The sequence below is a fragment of the Scophthalmus maximus genome, chromosome 4, assembly GCF_022379125.1.
Source record: "Scophthalmus maximus strain ysfricsl-2021 chromosome 4, ASM2237912v1, whole genome shotgun sequence".
NCBI classification, from domain to species: Eukaryota; Metazoa; Chordata; class Actinopteri; order Pleuronectiformes; family Scophthalmidae; genus Scophthalmus; species Scophthalmus maximus.
In genome coordinates, this window is record NC_061518.1 from 25,875,850 (window position 1) to 25,899,214 (window position 23,365).

Here is a 23,365-nt window from a genome sequence, read left to right on the forward strand (position 1 = left end):
TCCATACTGATTACATAAACAATTGCTTTATGTATAATTATATGAATTTGTATCAAATAAATCTTGTAAAGTTGTTAAATTTTCTTACCTGTGGTTGTTTTTCCAGCTGTGCTAAATGAAAAGGGGACTGACGTAGTGCTAGGTGTGGTGGAAGTGAAGCAGGGGTAGATGTTCCTTGTCACAGTTCCATTAGCCCCACACTCAGCTCTAATGCAGTGTCCTAGCCCATCTGTGGTCTTGTAGATAGTCTCCCCATATGTGTAGTATTTTCCATTTAAAAAGCATGTACAATCTGCAAAAAAGAGTATCCTCTTTTAAAATTGTTATACAAATATGTGTGTGTGTATGTGTGTTTGTGCCCATGTATGTGTATGACATACCCCACCAAACAAAATAAAATAAAAAAAATATATGCACCTACCGTTCATATTGTAGCTGCATGATATTCCAGAAAATGTACAGGAGCTTTGAAATAGAAGGCAAATGCGGTCATTTTACTCACTTTTGGCTCATTGCAGTTTGCACAAAATGCTAATTTTCAGGTCAGTCTTTCAATCCATCGCTTTTTGTTAAATACATTGTCATAACCGATATGAATGCACCCAAAGCCAGACAGTGCCAAATTGAATTAATCATGTTTCACTTAGCTCAAAATCCACTCCACACAATAGTACAATTTTATGACCAGTTAGAAACACTTCATACAACAAAAATTGTAAGGGGGCAGAAATTTTAAATATTTCATTTCATTTGTAAACTAACCTAAATAACTTTGCAGGGTGTCCTTACCTTTTGGACACCTCCTTTAAACAGTGAAGCAAGGTGAATATTATTTACAGTCACGTTAAATTATGTTTCCTGATTTGCGTTTACACTGCAAATGCATCCCAGACCTCCTGTGGTCTGACTGATCTGATTTCAAATGCATCTTGTATGTGTTCACAGCTGTCTTGCTTTGATGGGATCACTCAGGATGGATGTTGACCACCAGGTGACCAAAAGTCACTGCACCTTTCAAATTCTACCCGACCATCCATTATTTGTTTTGGCTCATTCATCTGTGCAAACATTTCCAACCTAATCTCAAACGGATGATGTTGGACAGTAATGTCCTTCTGAAAAGAGATAAATGCTTCTTGCACATCCACCATGGCCTTTCTCACTATGCTAGCTACAGTCATCTCCAGTCTGAAGAAGAGGGTGATAATAAAAGCAGATCACTTTTGATCACATACAATCTTACCGTCCGAATATTTCAATGTTAAATAATGAAGAACCAGCATAAAGATTATTACAAATTAGAACAGGAGCTTAGAATTCATGTTACTGTGGAACATTTATTAAGGTTTTTATCCATGCCTTGCAGATTGGGAGTGATTCAGTGGTCAGCAGCTTTTTCACTGATTTGTCAATATCCACTATACTAATTGAACAAAGTAAGGACACAACGAGTCAAAAAATATAATAAAATGTGTGTAAGAGACGTACCAGTTGTGACAGTTTTTTGAAGGAACCTTATCTCCAATGCTGTAATGGGTGCCTTTGACATCATAGCAGCCACACTGTTTCCAGGCAACACACTTCATTGTATCTTCATCAAAGTAGGGCTGGGTTGGGGGACACTTTGGATAGCAGCCTGCCAAGCAATTATTGGCAAGTATGACAAAATGATCAAATGCTGCATTTGGAACTTTAATGTAAAACATATTACTATTTACTAGTGCTGTCAACATTAACGTGTTAATCTTTGCTTTAATTGTGAAATATTTGACGCGTTAAAAATGTGATGCCATTGACGCATTTTGTTTACTTTCCTGTGGCGTCTGACCTGTGTGCTGCATTAACCGTTAGCCATTAGCCATCCTGGTTAAAGATGGATACGGATATGGAAGGAGTTAAAGAGTTAAAAGTATGTTTTGTCACGAAAACACGCGACAAATGACACGGGGAAATTTGCGATACAGGCTCGAAACAGGAATTCTTTGTCACTTTCACGATGGACCTAAAAAAGAAACTGTGATGAATATATTGCAGGATACTCTTATGTTGAAAGAAAGGGGAAGTAGTTTGAGCGGACACTTTCTGTGTTGTGCGGACGGAGGGAAATAACTTAATACTTAACGTTATATGTGGTTACGCATTAAAGCAGGTCGAGGCTACACTCATTATCTTGCAGTGTCCAGATATTTAGCTGTTAGATATCGGGACACATCGGTGAGGCCTCGTGAGTCACTTTGGCCTTAATGGTCTTATTGTAAATCTGTAGTTCACAGGAGAGAATCTGTGCTCAAAGTTAAAAAGATGCTATTAAACAAGTATTTGAATTTAAATATTTCCTTTGTGTTGATTCTACATTAATTCCATAATTTTACATTTAAATATCCATTATTACAAACTTCGGTCTTAAAAAAAACCAAAGTGATTAATCACGTTTAATCACAGAAAATTGTGTGATTAATTAAGTTAATGTTTTTTTATTGATTGACAGCACTACTATTTACCTCTCCATCATCCAAAGAAGTACACCATGATGGCAGTAAGCTACCATGTAAGGAGCTGCCCTAACATTTGGAAACAATTGTGGGCGCAATGCCCTAAACCTTTGGACATATGTAAAGGAGGAGCTGGAGATCAATCCACCAGCACTATATGTGGGCAACCTGCTCAATCTCCTGAGCCACAGCTGCCCCATTAAAGAGTCCTTGGAGCCGTTGAGAAAAAAAAAGTTTAGCTCATCGTTAGGATTAAAAATGAAATTTAAAAAAATCTGTCAAGTAAATATTTATTCCATGAGTTCTGTCTGATGTACCTTCCAGGGCAGTGATGAGGTTGGAACAGTTTCCAGATGGATTTCTACATGTCTTCATGCAGGCAGCTCCACAAGGCCTGTAGTGCCACTCACAACCATCAGGGGCATTATAATAGTCACAGAAAATAGCTGCAAGACAAAAATAAGCATTTCTTAACTTGTGTTACAAAAGTCAGGGTGATACTTTGACAAATAAATTTAAAACCTTTGGCTAAAGACACAATTCCTGGTTTCTTTTTAGCATCCAAGAGTGCCCCTAAATCCTCAAATCCTATAGCTTAGATTTTCCTAATGTTATGGTGGTCAAACTTACGGCACAGCTTTGGAGTTCTCCATTTAACGCAGGCTCCAGCTTCATTACAAGCCTTGGCATAGGCAGCCACAGCAGTGCAGAAACACTCACAGTCCCCACCGGTGTCACAAGCACAAGAGTCTCTCACACAAGAATCAAAGTATGGACCAGGGTCAACCTTGAATACACAGCAAATTAAAGTTGAGGCAAACAAAATGTTGGTGCTATTAATATCAGCAGCAGCAGTGTCACTGGTATCACTTATGTTAACAGTTGAAAAACTTGGATGATGGTGGTGCTACAATGTCACCTACTGGGGATTAAAATTATCCATTCCAAATATCTGACTGTCAGGCAAGTAGTTGTTAAAATATCTTGCTCGAAAACAACGTTTTGTTTGAAAAGTTAAATGTGAAAACCACCCCCCTTACCAAAACACTAAGCAAAGAGTATGTAGACCCAACACTACAAAGAAACAATCAAATTTGTAAAATTTCTCATACACCATGGCAGTTTAAGTGATATTCCTTGTGTATGTGTATAAATGTTGTGTATTTACATGTGAGTATGTTTTGTTATCACCATGGTTACCTGTGAATGACAGTTCTGGAAGGTGACACTGGTGATGATGCTACATTTTTTCTGTGACCAGGTTGCCCGGTAGCCATTGGAGGCACAGGGATCACTGATTAGTTGAGGTTTGGGGCAACTGGATGAAACCTTCCAACTGTTACCAAATTCAAGAACATCAGCGACTGTCTCCTGGGAGCGTGTGGTGAAGTCATTCTTGCTGTTGCCATCATAGTTTCCACACAGACCACAGACTTGACCCTGAGAGGGAGTAACCCAATGACAGACATTACTGCTGTGGATAGCATATGTAATTTTAGCTAAATCTTCATGAGAAATGTAACTTAAGCTAACTTAAAGCTGAAGTGATCAATTGTATCTGGAGACCAGCAAAAAGTCAGATCAACCGACATTATAGTCCCAATTTAGAAAATTGCAGCAATGTGTTAGCAAGCAGAAACAAAAAGCAGTCAAGTTTTGTCAAGTCCAAAATTCATTCTCCTTTAGGTCTGTTGTCTCAAACAATATCATGCTGTGAAGATTGATTTTCTGCTTTTTTTCAGTGGATGAGACCAGCTGACACTGATACTGTAAATAGGTGGGTGGTAAAACCAAACAATGAGCTAGAACCTCGAAGCTAGATCTCAGCTTTGTGGGGTTGCCAGTTGGATCTTAATGATCATAAATTACCCCTTATACAACGCAAAATCAGTACATTTGTCAATCCAAATGTACTGATGTGATTGTGAAGATTCTCATGGTGTATGCAGACAATAAGCAGGACTGAAAAGAACTGACTAAACCTTGACAAAAGCTAGTAGCTAATCAAGATATGCAGGCTTGATCACTTACCTGGAACGTCGGGCTGAGTTTAATGAAAAGACTGGTCTTCTGGTCCCACATGAGCACAAGTCCTAGCTTGATCGTCACCACCAGGTAAATACCCATCTTGTGTATCTGAGAAGGGAACACTTGGCTGCTGCCCTTTACCACTTGGAAGTTCTCATCTTTAAGTTGGAATTCATTATCCTGTGGGTATCAGTGTGAAATGAACATGTGGTTTTTACTGCAACAGTTAGGTGAGGCGGGACATGTACGCTAATTACATGCTCAATAAGTAGTGTCTAGGTTTTTTTCCCTTTACTTTTCACATGAAAAGTTAATGTTATTTTGTGAACGGAAACTCTTGCCTGATATCTTGAAAAAAACAGTCTTTCTTCCTCACAACGGAACATTGCATTGACATCATATGACCATGGGAAGGAATTCAATCATTATTGCTTTATTTTCTCATAAGCCTTATGCTTCTGATTATGGTAGCAAATAAAGTCCTCTATTTTGCTTGTACTCCCACATGCTGACACAGCTCACTTCATAAAAGCATTCAAATGTTTATCAATCCTGAATTTATAATTGGTTCAACCTTCAAGAGTGTGTTATCATATTAGTTTGATAAGGTGATCTCATGTTTGAAGCAGAACATGTGCAAGAATGTGTAAGTGTGTTAAGGTTGTTTACCCCTAGGAAGATGTTGATGGTCTTGGAGCAGGTGGTTCCTGTGGTTCCGCAAGGAACATTCTCAGTGATAATTCTGAAGCTTCCATTGTTCTGACCTGTGCCGCAGTAGTCCTGAGTAAAGCACAGAAGCACAATGCAATTACTGGACACCATCGTTAAAGTTACAATAGCCATTAAGTGCAAGTAAGTAAATGAACAGTTTCTATTGGTAGTGGGCACAGAGAGCTTGTTTGGCTATACTGTAAACACATGAATAAGTTGCTGAGAGGGTTGTTGCCTAATGACCTTTTGCTTTTGTAATTAAATTACATTTGCTGTTACCATGGTTAATAGGTTTATTGCTTTTAATATGTCTGTCTGTCACTTTACCTGGAGGAGTGTATATTCACACTGGCCACTGAAGTCAAACCTCTTATCATCAAATGTGATGTAGTGACCGTCGCCATAGATTCCACAGACAGAATCACATAATTTGTTGGTGCATTTGAACTTCCTTTCACTGCAAGAGCTGTGGAGATAAACAAACCCCAGATACAAATTTTCAGTCATGCAAACCTGTCTAGAAAAATTACAAAATGAAAATTATGTAAGGCGTGTCTTTTTGTATGTGGAGTGGGAGGGGGTTGGTGTTTTAAAAGGACCCATCAGCAAAAGTATCTGTAATTATTATTGTTAAAGCTTTGATTTAGACTTCAATACACTCTGTGCAAATGCACTCACCAAATCAAGCAACACCAGCTACTGGCAAAAACATGTTTAAACCATTCCACTACTAATAGAAGAAAATTGTAAAATCAATTAATAACATACACTATTTGGGGGGAAAAGGGCTTTTCATTGAGATCTAATCCAAGTAGGTCAAAGTTGCTCGTCATCTGCTTACACTAAATTCTAAATTTGAACAGTGTGATGGCCTCAGGGGTCGCTTTATGTTGAACTTTAGTTTTGGTCATGTGATCTCTGTTGTAGGAAATAAATGGGTGGAGCTGAGACTTTGTCCAAGATGTAGCACTAGAACAGAAAAACTATAAACTAAGTGTTAGCAAAAATGTAAATGTAATTAGATAAATACGTAGCATTTTAGAACCACGGAAAGATGAAAATGAATGTGTAAGAGATGGGAACAAGATTTAAAAAATACATATACATTAAATAATCGAATTATTTACAGCACTCATCCAATATGCATGCTATTTTAACAAACCAATCTAACAATCTAAATATAATTTATGGGTGACATCAAAATTAAATATATTATATAACACATGTTCTGCGATGTATACCTGTATATTTTTATTTAACATTTTCTGCAGATGACATCAGAATGATCCAAGACTTAAAAGAGCTAATATCTAGTATTTGAGCCGAGAAGAAAACTACATTTAATCTGAATTTTAGAGTTACATAAAAGACGATTGATGTCGTTTCATTATGAAAATGGCCCAAAAAAATCTGACCTAATATGTCAATGTACGTGTTGGATTACATACGATATGTAATGGCTTTTTGCCTTCTTTTGCAGTTAAATGTTGTGTTTTTTTGTCCAAACTTACCTATTTATACTGTACGTTATTTTAAGTCTTGACCTGTGTCTTTTATTTATTTTATTTTCAAGTTAAGATATCCATATATGAAATCAGTGTGAGGAGGAATATTTGGCGTGTGCATGTCGATGCAGGTACATACTATACTGGTATGTATGTAGAGCTCTGTACAAACCATGTGTTGCAATCTACAGTCAGTGTCTCTCCAGGGTGGTAGACCTTTCCATTGTGCAGACATGGACAGCTGGTCTCATTTATACAGCCACCTACTCCATCTGACACCAGACCATCAGGGCACATGCAGCCTGACGTACAGCCTGTACTGATCTGTATCCAACCAGAGCAGAGAGCGTAAAGAGGGAGCGAGCCAAACAGGACACTCGGTGTACATGTATGCATAGGTGTTTGACTTCTATGAGTTTGTTTGTATGCAGGCTAAACTGTACTTACACAGGCCATGTCCAGGGGGCTGCAACTCTTTTGACACTCAGTCCCAGTGGTCCCAGGTTGAGCCTCGGAGCAGTTGAAGTACACCGTGGGTGAAGGGCATGAGGCTGGGTAACAAATTACAAATCCAGAGGTTTATTGTCATAATAAAGAGAATTAGGATCATGCCAAAATATCAGATGTTTCATGTAGAATCAGCATTAACAACTTTCTTTTAGCATGGTAACTTAATGATCTTGAAGAGAAAGCCTTTTTTGGGGTTTGACGATTAATCCTTATATCATTCACAAATTGAATTCAGCAGTTAACCACAATGGCACTGAAACTGCTAATACTTATCTGATTTACAGGGATTTGATTATGTCCATATGTTCAAACCTACCTAGAGTCAGTCCTCCTGAGCAGCTGAGTGCTCCATATCTGCAGATGCTGGGAGAAAAAGATAAGAGGGGACATTAAAAAAATAGAGTTGAAGTCATCCGCTAACATCCTTAAATCATTTTTCATCCATCAGTGAAATTATTAATTAATTAATTAATTATTCCTCTTAATAACATACAGTGATGTTGCAGATTGGCTACAATGTCCTCTAGCCAAAAAGTCCTCCAACCTAAATGACCGTATAGGTCGTTTTGAGCATTTGATACTCGTCAGACCTTTGTTGTACAATAATAAGTAAGAGGTCGAGCTTATAGAATAGACCTTTTTTCACAGCAGTCATTTTGACAGGAAACAGTTTGTAAACACAGGTGTTAGTAATTACATTGATTAAGGCTCTATACCTACATAGAGCAGAGCCTTAATTGATGTGATTAATATCACCTGTGTTCACCTGCTAGTTTACGTCCAGATAGCTGCTGTGAAAAGGTTAAAGGTGACATATTATGCTCATATTCAGGTTCATACCTTCAGTCTGGATTACGCATTGAAAAGGTTTACATGCTCAAATGTTCATAAAAGGCATCAGTGTCTCCTCATACTGCCCATACCTGCCGCTCCTCTTGTCCATCCACCCCAAATTTCTCCTAACGCCCATATTTTTCCGTTTTTATTCTATGTCAACTAACTTCCCACTTTGCACCCATCATAATTTCTACGGCCGTGAGATGTCAGCTTACAATAATGTTAGCAGGATTTTACATTGAATATGTATAGCATGTTACAAGCTTGGACATGCGGCATGGGATGCCTTCACTTCTAGGGAAGAAGATTCACGCGAACGGGTCAAGGTCATGGTACAGCTATCGCCATGCTAGGAGAAAGTAATATGTTCTGGTTGATGGATGTGTGTCTGGGAGGACTAGTTTCAAACCTTGTATGGTATAGTCTAAATTTGTGTGAGTTCATGGTGTGGTATATAAAATCTTGTGTTGCTCAGTTCATTATCGAAACCTCTTCGCAGCATGCAGAGAGTCTCGATTCGATGCTGTAATAAACTGTGTCTGAACTGCGAACCATCTGATCCAAGTGTCTTAATTTAATCTTCTTACTGAAGACGAAACTCGTCTATCCTCTCAAGAATCAACTCTGACCATCAAATAAAAAGTAAGGCTGCTGGCACAGATGACCTATGGTGTCATTTTATTAAGGACACCGTGAACTTTGACTGTCCCTTGGATTTCTAGCTGTAATGGACTGGTTAATCCAACACTTACTGCTATTAACTCCCTTTATTAGCATTGTAGTCACACCAGAGACATGCAAATTGAAGCCAAGTTAGTCAGTACTTTGCCTTATAATTAAATACCTCAGGTATGTCATGAGTGACAGATCCAAGTGAGCTGCACTAAATGTTTAATCAGTGCAAATCAGTAGCATGCCAGCTACTAAACTAGGATGGGCACAGTGAACATTAATCATCAGCTGTTGTCTCCTCAGTGACATTTTTTATTTATTTTACCCCCACTCTTAAGTTGGGTCTCATGTATGCTCTGTAATGCCACTCCTTTCCCCTCCATAATGTCAGTTTCCCTATCAAGTAGGCTGTTAATTTTTACCCCTTAATTCCCAACTCTTGCCATCACTGCCCTCTGTACTTACCATGTGCTTTTGTCTTTGTTGACAGTCTCTCCAGGTGGAATAATGTTGTCCTTATAATAGCAGGGACAGCTTTTCCTGTCCACACACTTCCCCTCTTCGTTCAAGTAGGTTCCCAGAGCACAGCCACAGCCGTCCACTGAGGCGATGCTGACCTGGCAGGAGTAGTCAGCCTGGCTCAGGGAGCGACAGCTACGCATGCAGCTGGTCATGTTATTGCTATACACTGTTCCCGGTGGACATGATTCACTGAATTTTCCTGGTAGGGGAGAGAAGATTTGAGTCGTAGCATGAGAGATTCATTTGATTTGTCATGTAAATCAATAACTGAAGATAGACAAAGGTTCAGAGGGTCTAAAGTGCAGCTGCCCTCCTCCTGGTCCTGGATAGCATAAATGATTGATTCTCACAAAGTATTTTTTAACATGAAATGATTAGCACAGAAAGATTAGCACAAAAGTAATTGCCACGGCAAAATAAACAGATCCTTGGTGTTTTGCTCACCACAGATAGTCGACCTCCAGTCACTCAGGTGGATTCCTGCCACTGAACAGGCATAGACATATGAGGAGACTGCCGCACACATGCAATCTTCACTTTTGTCACAGTTACAGCTGTCATACACGCAGTTCTGTAAGGAGACATAGACACATGAACAATGGTACAGCAGTTTTTTTTATTTGTTATTCCAGCGTTTTGTGTGCAGACTTACATCTTTGTATGTGCTGGGGCTAATGACAGAGTGGCAAGGGGCAAACACTCCTATGGGATCCGTCAGTTTGGAGCAACTGTACTGGGCGTAGCTCTCTGAGACACAGAATTATACAGAAATTTTGTAGTTAGAAAATGTTAGATGCTTGAAAATCCTATGATTAACTTAAAAATATGGTATGGTATGGTATGGTTTGCTATGATATTAAACGAGAGGATAACAAATACATGATATGCTTTAACAAGGTATGAGGAGAGAACTTGTACCCTTGTTGATGCCATGGTTACAGGGGTGTCCAAAGTGTGTTTTAATGTCATTGCAGCTGGCTCTGGTTTTCCATGTGTTTGCGAATGCTGCAGCGGTGCCCTCCACCAGCCCGCTGATCACCTTGAAGTCATCACTCATTTTGTCATTGAAGTTCCCACACAAACCTGTGGGATGAACATATACATGTAAAGATGCATGTAGTGTTACAAACCAAGACACTTTTCCACTGCCTTTTCTCTGAACTTAACTGATCAATTAATTTGTAAATACTGGTAAAAAGCAGCTTGATGATGCAATACAGATATATACATGTGTTTGTCTCTACGTATGTGTCAGTGTGTTGGTGTGTTGGAGACGGAGATACAGAGAGCGGAGCCAGTAGACATTGGAAAATCAAAGTGTTGTGTGCAGCTCTGTCCTCCACCAAAAAACGACCAGTGTATTACAACTTATGTGGTTGACAGCTGACCTCTTGCGGTTGTTATGTAAACAAGTCGGTCAAGTTTGTGGATTTAATGGATTTACTTATATTCTGTAAAGTAATCGTGTTGATTCTCTGCCATGTCACCCTAACCCTAACCATTGCGATTACCTTTACAAGCTCATTAACCATGCGTTGGTATAAGGCAAATGCAGGCAAACCATGCTCTGAGGCTAAGTATTTGTGGCGTACCTCCTGTCACCGGTACAGGTGCTTTATTTGGAAATGGTCACTTGGTTATTTTTACCACATACGTTCGACCAATGAGTTTGACGAATAAGAAAAAAAAATTAAGATCAATATGTGTCTGTCAGCGTTAATATTGTGGCAGTGGCCACAAATAAATGAATGTGTATGAAACAGCAAGGAGTGCAAAATACAATGCTAAAGACTGTTCCGAGCACTCCTACGTCTGAGCTTTTATCTCACAGGCCACATTTCATATGCACATCTTACAATCTTAATTTATATATGACAGAAAATAAGGAAAAGCTTTACGGTCCCCTTTTGGCTATACATAAAAATGTGGAGGAAGCTTTTTCCAAACACTGTTTACACAATATGGCATACCAGACGTGGTTCCTTTGAGTGAAGGGTTAGCAGTAATGAAGACCTGCATCCTGGGAATCAGCTGGACAATTACTTGGATGTCCAGCTTGGTACTAATGACCATGTAGAAGGATGATGGCTTGAAGACACTCAGGATCGCTGCAGCCCAAAGACATTGAAAAACTCAGTGTTACAGCAACTTCGTTCAGTCATTCAAAGACATTATGAATACATTTAATGGGTCCCCTCAATTCGGAAACTCTTGAAAAGTGTTATCATTTTTTTGAAAGAACTCACGTGTGAACAGTGGAAGCTGAGATATAATCTGGTTGACATGGACCTGCCCGGATGCTTGAATTTTGACAACCTGACGATTTGTGGAAAGACACGATTTTATGTCACATAAAACACGAGTCCATAAGTCAAAAAAATGCATGGATTTTGTTTAAAGCATTGTATTTGCTTGGTGTACAATGTTGATGACGACTGGACAATTGTGATATTAGGCAATTTGCATCAATTGCAAAAGTCTGGATCTGTTCACCATCATGTTTTCTGACTGCGCAACGAACAGTGTGTGTTTGTTTGTGTGTGTGTGTGTGTGTGTGTGTGTGTGTGTTGTGTTTCTGGAGCTTACCACAGAATTGTTAAATAAGGACAGAGTCACAGCCCTGAGGCAGGTATTCCTGTCAACCATCCCGCACTTGACCAGGTCCACCAGCACAGTGTATGAAGAGTCTCCATTCTGTTGCAAAACACATTGGGACAAAGCTCGTCATCAATCACAAACAGTAATCTGGATCAGGACACAGATCTTTGTGTTTGAAGTATTAAAAGGGACCACCATGCAGCATGTTCATGACGGTGTCTGTCACATGCAGATGGTTGATTGAACCATGCTGCTGGTGTAACTCTGGTGTGCATGTGGTGTCTACCTTAGCCAGAACGTAGGTGCAGGCCCCATGGAAGGTGTAGACTTTCCCATCAAAGGTGTTGACGTGAGATCCTCCCTCTACAGAGCAGATTCCTGGACAGTTCTCCTCTTTGCAACTCCACTGACCATTCTGACACACACTGTCAGCACAAACACACACACACAAACATAAACACGCGCAACAATATTTTTTAATTAAAGAGATAACTATTATGCATTGGCTCTCTGCATTGTTTGCTGTCACAACACAGAACTGCTGGAGGAAAGAGGGTTAAATAGGAAGATTGCGGGGTATGTAATGAAACAAGCTTTCACTACAATTTTGAGTATATGTCACATAAAACATACTAAGTTATCAAAGGAAGAAATGTTGCATCCATATTAGTATCCATATCCATATTAGTAAGTCCATGTTCTGAAGTGTCCTTGGGAAGGACACCTAACCCTAACTTGCCCTTGATGGCTGTGCTGGCAGTGTATGAATAAAGTGTGATAGAAAAAGCTTTTGTGTATAGAAACGCTGTATGAATGTGAGTGAATGAGTGAATCTGACTTCGACATTGAAGCGCTTTGTCGAATTCCATTTACCTTCTCATGTCCACCAAACTGCAGCTTATTAAAACTAATGCTACCAAGTCCCCAGGATAAACTCACTTCTCTCTATTCCAAATATAAATGGCTAGGAGATGGCTGAGTACACTTCCTCAGACAAAATGAATTATTTATTTACATTCATCTGTCTTTACTTAAGGCAACCAAGAATCCTAATATAGAGTAGACTGCAGACTGTGTAAAATAGACTGTTCTTTTTGACAGAGCAGGTCATTAAGCTCTTCTGCTTGAACAGGGGTTTCACTCAGGACCTGGACCAGAGTTCACATACACAAAACATACAAAGAGAAACTGACATTAAACTAGAGATGTTCAGAAGTACAAATCCATTTGAATTTTTTTCAGAAAGAATGCGAATTGATGAACACCTTTACCCACAGCAGTTGTATACAGTTGTATTTCATGCCTCTATGAAGGACACTTAGTTCTGATCTTACCAGGATCTACAGTTGTATGAGTACGACTCTCCTGACATGTAGACTTTGTGGTCGTGAACACACGGACACTGAGACTGTGGAATACAGCCAGTTTCACTGATGTCATCAAAGACCGTTCCTGAGGAGGAGAGGAGATATGGTTATCTTCACCATTTTATATCTGTGCGTGAGACATGGTTAGATAACATATGCTTGTACATGGCACACACACACACACACGCAAACACACATTTATATATATTTAAACTATTAAATGTGTATGGATACCGGCAGGGCAGCTGCAGCCATCATGGCAGTGGGTGGCACATGTGTCGCTGGCCTGAGGGGTGGAGCAGGTGTCAGGACAAGAACTGCTACACTCCAAGAACGTCATGTTGTGTGGACATTTCATGTCTGTGGAGACAAAACATGTTACTTCTGCTAAAACAGACACGATCAAACAATTCTGCATAGCATGAGACAAACAACACCGTCTGTAATTTGGACCTAGAAAATTATATGACCTGCACATTTTAGTGCAAGTTTAGTCATCCTTAACAATTAGCACCCTCACCGCAAAAATCTTCCTTCCTCCATTGTTGGGGCTTGCCACCGGCGTGGACACACTCTCTGGAGAACTCTGAGATGGTTTTGCAGGTCGCGGACATGCTGCTGTTTACAGAGTTACACACGTCAGCCATACAGGCTTTAGTGAAGGATGCCACATCCAAACGATCTCTGCAGTCACTGAAAGGCTCACTGGAGAAAATATCGCCACATGATTTCTGCAAAAGAACCAAACAGTTAATCAATCATAAGAAACTTGAAAAGTTGATTGTGTGGTGGCGTATGATGAAAATGTTTCATGAGTGGAGCAGTGTGCTGGAGAAGACGTGTGTTCATTCTGTTAAACCTCCTCCCATTTTTAAAAATGATTTTCAAGAGCTACAGTGTCTTAACACTGTGGCCTTTAGTTTGACAGTGGTGAAATGTAATGTAATTGCATTATGTCCTCACTCTGAACTTCATGACTCTCAGTTTAATGTCTCTCTCCTTTCACTGACTGAGCTGACATAATTAATCAAAAACGCAACTGACATTTTAAAAACAAGCACGCGTTGGTTTAAACACCCTGATTATGTCAGTCTATTTCAAATGAGTAATATATGGCTGTTTGTTTCAAGCAGGGATGGGCAACTGGCTTGCGGCCTCAGTTATCTCTTAGAGGAGTCAATTTCCAAATATCATTAAATTATTGTTTTATTGTTTCTTTTTGCTAGCAAGCAGGCCATTTGAATTATTTAATGGGCATTGGAGGGATTTTTACAGAATTCAATGGCAAACCTATGTGTTTAGTTTGCCTGGAAACAAAAACAGCAATGAAGGATTCCAACTTCAGTTGTCACTACAACAGCGTGGACAAAGACAAATAGTTAATAAGTACACGGAGCTGTCAGAGCCGCTATCATCGCTGACATAGACTGACAGCAGAGCCTTTTTACCAAAGCACGACTACAACTCTCTCTCATCTCATGCTGTTTCCCTTGAGGCCCTTGTTAGATGGAAGCGATGTGCAGTGGAGACGGCCAAAGCTTTTACAGATAATATCACGGCTAAGAACTTTGAAACGGTCTTGTTGCACAGTGACAAAGAGAATTTTTGACAATCGAAAAAAATCACGCCGAGGGGAAGCTCAAACAAGCCATGCATTGCGGCACGTATTTCAGTTCAGATGTGATAGATGTTAGTTGGTCATGTATATACGCTATTTGGCACTATTTGTATAACGGCAAATCACAGCATACATTATCTCAAGGCAGTCAGTGCTGCCTGGTGAATCCATTGAGATAATATACTGTATGTTGTGGTTTGGCGTTATACAAATTCAATTGAATTGACTATCCAATACTGCACTGCATCATAAATCAGGTCTGTAGCGTTTACACTTATTAATTATTATAAAGTATGTGCACAGTAGATACTCAGCCAGTAAACACCTTGGACCTGTACCATGAAGCCGGATTTGCTGTTTATCGAGATAACTTCAGGTTTAAACAAGGCTTTTCAGTCCGATGAAGCTGGTTCACCTCTTACCGGGGCAATCGCAATGGTAACCTATGCTGAGTTTTGCCAGAGTTTACAGTAAAGTCACAATTAATAAAGTGCAATAAATATTTCTGTAGATGAGTGAATCGTGTGGCTGTTCCAGGCTTTTCATATGTCCACTCTGGTTTTAAAACAGAGCATCTAATAAAGGGAAGGCATGGTTTCTGTTCATGTTAGTTTGATCATCATCAGTCATAAGTGCAAAATAATATTCTCTCATGTAAACTTATTCAATTCCTGTGCTTATTTATAGTATATCATTAGTCTGACTTAAAATGTTCAAAATATATGATTAATGGTTCCCTTATAAGTTCATATTATTTTCATGTCATTCCTTAGAATGTCACTTTTACATGTTACTTAAACCAAGTTGAACTGCAGGTATCAGCGTTTCTTTTCGTATCATATTAAAAACATTTTTTTCACGATGCTGACTTGTAATGAATGACTCTGCCTCTTCCACATGAACGCACTCGTAGCTAGGTATGAAAACCCAGACTTAACTCAGACAGCTTCGTAGTACATGTTCAGGACAGTGTTAAGTTCAGTTAAGCCAGATAACGAAAATATATCATGGATATGTTGAACTGGCTTTGTAGTACAGGCCCCTGCTTTTTCATCAATAGATCAATATATAGGTATTCCCTTGTTGATGAAGTTCTGTACTAATCTACCATGGGTCAAGTGTAATGACTGACTAGCCTCCTATCAAACAACAGTGAGGTCAGCAGACTTTGACCCACTTAAAGTGTCCTCCAGCAAATAACAAGTTTGCATTATGAAAAAAAATGAATCCCCAAACTTAGGACCTATCAAACTGTTAACAACCATATTTCAAGTAAAAGTTAAAAGTCTATTTCAAACTTGGCACAGATAAGTGGGGTCAAGGCATCCTTCACACACATGACTTTGTGAGATGCTTAATGGAAGTGTGTGCAGTAAGACCAAGGGCGAAGCAGTACCTCATTTCCACAGCTCTGCACGGTGTTTAGCTCAGGGTCCTCACACCTCTCTGTCGGCTCATCCACCTTGTAGGTGTCAGCAAAATCTTCCAAAGACACACTAGCTCCTACAAAACAGTAGAGTCAATCACGTGACCATTGTGAAGTAAAAACTTGCAATGCATTTTGTACCCTTTTTGGTTTTGTTTGGTAAAAGTATACAACAATAACTAGCGTGAAGTTGAGCCTTGCTTGGGTTATTGTACTCCTAAGTTCATACCCTCAGTGAGCTGCATAAATCAAGGCTTTTCAGGTTTAATGTGTTATTTTCGTTAAGTAGGTAGGTAGAACATGGAGTATATTTGTTCGGCTAGATATAGCACAACGCTATCAATGCCGTTGTTGTTTATGAATTGTGTTTTTTGTAAAAGATTGCAAAATGATTTTTGAAATACATTTCTCCAACCACTTCTGGGAACTTGATCAATTCCCAGAAGTGTTACATCAGTCAGTTACATGTCAGTTACATCACATCATGCAATGAAATGGTCTTCAGAACATCATCCGTTAAATTAAGTAATTCGATTCTTTATAAATGAAATGCAAGTTTATAAAAATAGGATTCATCCACTTTACTATGACATACTGACATCTAATATGCACTATATATGTATATATTTGTATGTAAATATGTGTACGTATGTATGCATGAATAAACATATATGTATGTATGTATGTATGCATGTATTAATATACTGTATATTTATATATATATATATATATATATATTTATATATATATATATAAATATAGACATAGAATGAAATCCATATTATAGCTACTGTGATTCATTGATTGTGAACAGACACAACATGTTTTTATGGTGTTCACACAGTGTGTGGCTTTATAATCCTCTCTGGTGTCAATGTGAAATGTCTCTCGCTCTTTTCAGTGTTTAGTGGAAACATCAAAAATTTAGCTATAGTTTATTATCCCTCCACAATACTGTAAAGGATCTTACCATCTCTCTCGATATCATTGGCTATCCCGTCAAAGTTTCCACAGAGTCCACAGACCTGGTTCCTGTATTTTTCGTCCATTTCAATCTGTGGACAGACAACAAACATATAGTTGTGACTACCAAGTTGGTAATTAAGCATTTATGATTCAAAATAGGTTGTCAAAGATCTCAACATATTACAAATAAAAGTTTGGAATGTGTTCACCTTTGTGCGAATTAAACAAAGGGCTTGGAAACTGGCACAAATTACACAGTCTTGGCTTTATCAGTGTTTGGTAATTGTCAAAGAACAATGAAGTGTATTGTTTCTAGCTGGTGCATGACCTGTCATTTACTGTCAAATGTCAGCTGTAAGTTTGACTTCTTGTTACCAGGATAAGGCCAAGAATAATGCCAACCTTAGTCAGAATAATTATATTAACATATTTTTCTCATATTAAAATCACTAATCTCTTTAATCAGAAAAGCCTTTAATCACAGCCATCTTCGTGAGCCACTTCAGCCACATGTGTACTTAAAGCAGCGTCATTTGCACGGTGGATTTCCGGCTCAGCTTAGTCACATTGTTTGCTGATCTCTCCGAGGACATTCCGTCTCACAAACTCACCCAGTGACTTGATCAATATTTGATCAGACTTTTCTCTGCTACCTCAGCCATCCATTTTTTTGGCTGTTTTCTCATATACAGTATGTTTGCCTCAAAACAGATCTTAATGAGATGTAAAGTTAGGCCACAGGTCATGGAAGAAACTGGTGTCTCTCTCAAAACTGTGACGTGTAGAAAAACATGTCTCTGAACCCTTGGGAACTATTTCTCATTAAGTATAGTTAATGAAGATGTTTTTACAATCATATTACAGTGCCACAAATCTGGTAAATACAGAAGGGCAGAAAGCAAATATAATTATTTAATTGCAGTGGTAAAAATATTTGTCTTTGACTCAGACTCTTCTAATGCGCATGCTGCTGTGCACACCTAATCTAATTGCCTCCTTTTATAAACTTGATTTGATGCGCTCACTGGTTTATGAGCTGAGTGGCTCTTGAAAAAGCTTTTAAAAGCTTTGGGAAAACAGTAGAGTTCCATGGCAAAGATGGATAAGCTCTATCGGACTGTGGCAACACAGACAATACTTGCAAGTAAGATAAATGCATTGTTGGTTTTGGTCTTATCATGAAAAGTTAACATCGGCTTTATTTTTCTAACAAGTAATATGGCGTGGGAGTAAATATGTTTCTTTGTATGCATACGCATTTGACACAAGTATATTCAGGCTAATTCATCAGGCGTATGTATAGTCCCTTAAGCTGTTTAACTTCTATGTTTATAATAACACAACAAAAAAAACAAATTTCACATGTTCACATGCAAGGGTGTGCGTCATACATCCAGGGAGTCATCCATGTTCCAGATAGCTGTGATTCCCAGCTTAGCTTCGACAGTGATACTGGACGTGGTCCCCTTCACAGTCACCCCGAACGTGACGAACGGTAGAGACACTCTGTGGCAAACGCAGACAGTTAGCGTGACATTGAGCGGCAACTGACACAGGAAAGAATGAGAGATGGATGGCAAGGAATCACTTAAAACAGTTTTAAAATGACAAGGTCACTGAGAATCATGACGCTTCCTCTTGGTAAGAGAGAGCAGCTAAGGGAAGTGACCTAAAACTGCAATCACCTCCAACCCTCTCAAAGTGATACGGCAGGTAAGACACAAATGTATAAACTCCACATAACTTTCTCTTTCTTTACACATATAGCTGCTTTGTTGTCTGTTGTCTCAAAATACTAATGATAGTGGCTATCAGAAAATGTAAAAACAACGCAGGTCTTTAAAAGGGCACAGCATGTTTCAAAAACACTTAATCATGCAATTACCCATGAAATCACTACAGACCATTATAACTTTTCAATTTATCTTTATCCATATTAGCTGTGCCATTCCACAATCTTGTCCATTTTTCCCACTGGGCTGTCCAGGCAATAATTACATCAGTGTTTTCCATTGGGATTGTCAAATTATTTTTTTTTAACAAAAACTTATGTAACTAGAATTGTGAGAAATATTGTTAAAATATACAACATAATTCAACACTTTGCTTGTAAATTGGCCAAAGAATCACTACAGGAAAAGAGGCTCCAGCAGACCTCGAGGGTTTTTGTTATGATTTGCGTCACACTTTTCTATTCAAGGTAAAGAATAAAACCTTTTAGATCAACTTTTGTTGATCTCCATATGAATATTATATTCTACTTCAACAGTGTCTGAGAGCGTACCACTGGGTATAGTGCATTTAACTTGTCTGGACTCAACTTACATCTTTCCATTGACTTCCACTGAGCTCCGAGACAGCTCCACCACAGAACCGTCCAGCTTCATGATGATGTTACTGATAGTGGCTGATGTGTTGACTGTCGTGCGCTTCATCTGGATGTTAAAATTTTCATAGATGCCCTCACATGTCGTGGTCAGGACATGGTTACAGGTGGACGCCAGTTGGAAGAAATGTCCATCAAAGGTCTTGAAGTGATAGTTTCCCCATGTCGTGCACACGCGGTTGATGTGAGATGTATTAGCTACAACAACATTAACATTAAAACATTATTTTGAACCAACATAAAGAGTGCAGGAAAAACAAAAATCAACCTTGTCCATTTGCACAGTTACCTGAACTCACGCCCAGCTCCTCTGAAGAAGAAATGATGTTTACTGTTGTGAAGAAGAGAAAGAATCATTTGATTAATCCAGAATAAACTATATCATATATTCTGTATCAGCTTGTTCTGACACTTCATTGAGGCTCAAACCAAAGATGCCATAGACTATTCAATCAAATGGCCCCATTGTAGAATGTATTATATTCCATCATTTTGGAAATGTTTTCCAAACAGACACTGTATGACATCAGTTTGTATGGATTGCAACAATTATTGTTGATTTTTAAAATTAATTTGGAAAAAAAACGTTTCTTATGACATTTTACAGAAAAATACAAAGCAAAGTAACCCAGTATCCATTGATATCTAAGTTTAAAGGAATTAAGCATGTTGTCATTCCTTCCACATTCACCAATATTAACTTCTATTTAAACACCATCTGCCAGATATTCTCTATGACACCTGGAGCAGTTCTGAGGTCATCACTCACCAGTCTGAGTAAGTGAGCCGACCAGCAGCATCAGGTATATGAGCCATAATGTGGATTGGAGTCCTGTGGTCCCCATGTCGGTCCCGAGGACTGATCGAGTATGATAGCGCTCACCTGGAGGACGCATCCTTTTATAACCTGTCAGTCTGTCATTCAAGGTGAAGCTACACCTCTTGCTTCAGGGGTGAGAGAGAGAGAGAGAGAGAGAGAGAGAGAGAGAGAGAGAGAGAGAGAGAGAGAGAGAGTGTCCAGCAGCTCCTCAACACGTCCCTTAAATAAATATCTGGCAAGTTACACAAGTAACTATTTGCTCTTTCACTGCACTGAGCGGATGGTTCATTGTTGTTACACATCTACTGTCTCTTTAGCGTCTTCTGGGTCCATGGGTACGGTCCAATTGTCAAATTGGCTTAGGAAGTTTCCTATATCTTGAAGTAACCCGGAAGTATTTGATCAGCAGCCATGATAAGACCTGTCCGACTTCTCTAAATGCAAAGCAAAGGAGCTTCAATGCTTCCTTTCCTCTCTCCTTTAGCATAGGGTACACTGGACCTTCCTATTCGAAAGGAAAGGAGAAATAGACGCCCCACAATTCATTGCGGCAGCGATATTTAAATCCAAAAGTAGAAGAAGTAGAAGAGTATGAATATGACCCAGAAGAGACATCCCAGTCCAAATATTTGTCCCAGTTGAAACTGTGATTAGCCTAGGTTTTTACAATTAACGAAAAAATAAAAAACTAGCAGTTAGAAGAGTAAAAACTCAATAACTGAATAAAACCTACAGTGAACAATGCAGCACGAGCTAAAACAAAAATGAATTATTGCTCATATCAGCTTCGTCTTTGTTTTGTTTTCCCTCTTGAGCTACACTGTCCTGGTCAATTTGACTTCTTCAATAAGGATGACACAGAAACAGACTAGTTACAGAGGGTGGCGTTAGACTATTGACCCACTGGTAGAATGTGTCACAGTTTAATTTTGGGAAATTTTGAGATATTTTGCAGTAGATCCAATGAAAAATGAAAATTAAAACAGCCACCAAAAAAGTCTTTGTTTTCCACCTCTATAAATCAAGGATTTCCTCATAATACCTGGAAAACTAAAACTAAGACAAAAACTGAATAAAACAATTATTCAAATTAGTCAATTACTCAAAATTAAAATCCAACTACTCATGCACTTCAAATTGAAAGCTAATGAAAAGTTCCCATCTATAATAACTAAAGTAGCACAGAGTTCTGTTCTCTAATTTTGTACTTGCAAGCCACGTCCTCACAGGATGAGACACAACAAGTACCTTTCTTTAAGACAGGGAAGACAGCAGCATGTTACAAAGGTAAAGACCCACCTTTTTGATTTACAAGAAACATTTTATTTCATAGTTTGGAAGTAGCATCACAAGCAAATATGAACTCCATTTGTGTTGACAGTCCATGGTCTACATTGTGACATCTAGAACTACCCCCCCCCCCCCCCCAACTGTAGAATATTTTAGCTGTGACATATTTGTATGTGCTTTCTCAGTTTGAGAGATGTCAGCCACCATAAACAACACAAACTACAGACATTCCTGCCCTTCATCTGCATTTAACTACACGGCAATGACCTGATGTGATGTCGTTGTAGAATAAAACTTTGGTTCTGTCCACTCACAGAAACAAGTTTTGCCCCACCTGTTCAGTAATCCGTAAAGATGCTGTGCTTCAGAAATACTGTATTCAGTGAAAGGTTGTGTTTTGTGTAATGTGTTTTCAGAAATTTTGTGTTTTGTGAAATATTCAGATTTCCAAAAAATCATGTTTGGACCCTCAGGGCCACCCTATTTTTTGGTTCATGTAGACTACAGCTGAATTTGGAGAGGATAATGATGCATGTTGCTTTGCCTCCTGCTCTACTTATGTTGCAAGTACAGTGAACAGAAATCAACTAAGTTGTATCTGTATGTGTTTATAAGGTTAATTAATAAACCCAACCTAGCTTTACTAAATGTGCTCTTGCTGTTTAACACCTCAATGTGGATTACTCAACTCTCCAACTGGTACAACCCACAAACTGTGCTTGAACTTCAGGCCCATGGGCTTTACTGACGAAACAAATCAATGTACTGCATGAAACCTCTTCTTATTTTGAAGCCCTGATGCAGCACTAAGCACTGCTCAGGTCAGCCTGACGTCATACTGCATATTTTGATGTACTAACTACCTTGTGTCATTGAAAGAATGTGTAGGATTGTGCATCCTTCTATTGCACATTGCTTTCTATTTTACATTCTTCTCATCTTTTCAGCTCTGGGGTTTTTGGGGATTATTAAATAGTCCTAATGGGATCGAGCCAGAGCTTTCTGTGACTTAGCATCTCTTGTTAGTGGGTCAAAGGGTTAAACTTCTTCCGTAAACCATGTCCACTTTTATGGGTAATGGGGTAGAGAAAGGAAGCGAGTGCTCTGTGTGTGTCTAGTGATATGCTGAAATTCAAAAGGGGAAATTTGTTTCCAAGGGTCGTTCCCTCAGTATGTCCATGTTGAAGGAGAAGGATTAGATTAGAGGTCAGATCAGAAGAAATGTTTCCCTCCAATCACATACATGGCTCTTGTGTGCTTTAAATCATTATTGCACAACAAAATATACATGTTAATGAATTGAAAAATAGATTTCTAAATTAAAAACACAAACATGTTAGAATATCCAATTGATGGCTAATTCAGTGCGTCAGACACTTCAGCATGCATCAGTCCACACCCGCTACTGAAACACAGCACGGAACATTGTTCACATGTACACATGAAATTGTGTTGCTCTAAGGAGGAGGTTGAAAAGGTTGGCTTGTGTTGATGACTTAGCTCCCACAGTCCAGGATATGCATCCTGTAGTGCATCTTAAATAAAAACCCGGCTTTGTTTTCCCTAACAAGAGTGTTTGTGTGGTGTCACTGAGGTTTACTTGATGCCTAATGCCCT

At 38.9% G+C, this 23,365-nt stretch overlaps 1 protein-coding gene across 1 annotated transcript in view; it reads right to left on the bottom strand.

Annotated features, from left to right (window-relative positions):
- LOC118302419 (mucin-2) overlaps positions 1–20,498 on the bottom strand; it is a 46,125-nt gene extending 25,627 nt beyond the window's left edge. The window contains exons 1-29 of the mRNA XM_047331603.1: positions 20,408–20,498; positions 19,928–19,969; positions 19,578–19,836; positions 18,644–18,758; positions 17,257–17,341; positions 16,257–16,363; positions 13,763–13,973; positions 13,477–13,602; positions 13,210–13,327; positions 12,162–12,300; positions 11,864–11,971; positions 11,524–11,593; positions 11,248–11,385; positions 10,196–10,360; positions 9,930–10,024; positions 9,722–9,848; positions 9,221–9,476; positions 7,563–7,609; positions 7,184–7,287; positions 6,909–7,060; positions 5,559–5,697; positions 5,190–5,300; positions 4,524–4,700; positions 3,693–3,932; positions 3,123–3,279; positions 2,810–2,938; positions 1,489–1,636; positions 422–465; positions 89–292 (exon numbers count right to left, since the gene is read on the bottom strand). Of these exons, the coding sequence (XP_047187559.1) occupies positions 89–292; positions 422–465; positions 1,489–1,636; positions 2,810–2,938; positions 3,123–3,279; positions 3,693–3,932; positions 4,524–4,700; positions 5,190–5,300; positions 5,559–5,697; positions 6,909–7,060; positions 7,184–7,287; positions 7,563–7,609; positions 9,221–9,476; positions 9,722–9,848; positions 9,930–10,024; positions 10,196–10,360; positions 11,248–11,385; positions 11,524–11,593; positions 11,864–11,971; positions 12,162–12,300; positions 13,210–13,327; positions 13,477–13,602; positions 13,763–13,973; positions 16,257–16,363; positions 17,257–17,341; positions 18,644–18,758; positions 19,578–19,836; positions 19,928–19,969; positions 20,408–20,483 (3,889 nt within the window). The 5' untranslated portion in view covers positions 20,484–20,498. The remainder of the gene's footprint in view (positions 1–88; positions 293–421; positions 466–1,488; positions 1,637–2,809; positions 2,939–3,122; positions 3,280–3,692; positions 3,933–4,523; positions 4,701–5,189; positions 5,301–5,558; positions 5,698–6,908; positions 7,061–7,183; positions 7,288–7,562; positions 7,610–9,220; positions 9,477–9,721; positions 9,849–9,929; positions 10,025–10,195; positions 10,361–11,247; positions 11,386–11,523; positions 11,594–11,863; positions 11,972–12,161; positions 12,301–13,209; positions 13,328–13,476; positions 13,603–13,762; positions 13,974–16,256; positions 16,364–17,256; positions 17,342–18,643; positions 18,759–19,577; positions 19,837–19,927; positions 19,970–20,407) is intronic.
- Between the last annotated feature and the right edge of the window lie 2,867 nt (positions 20,499–23,365).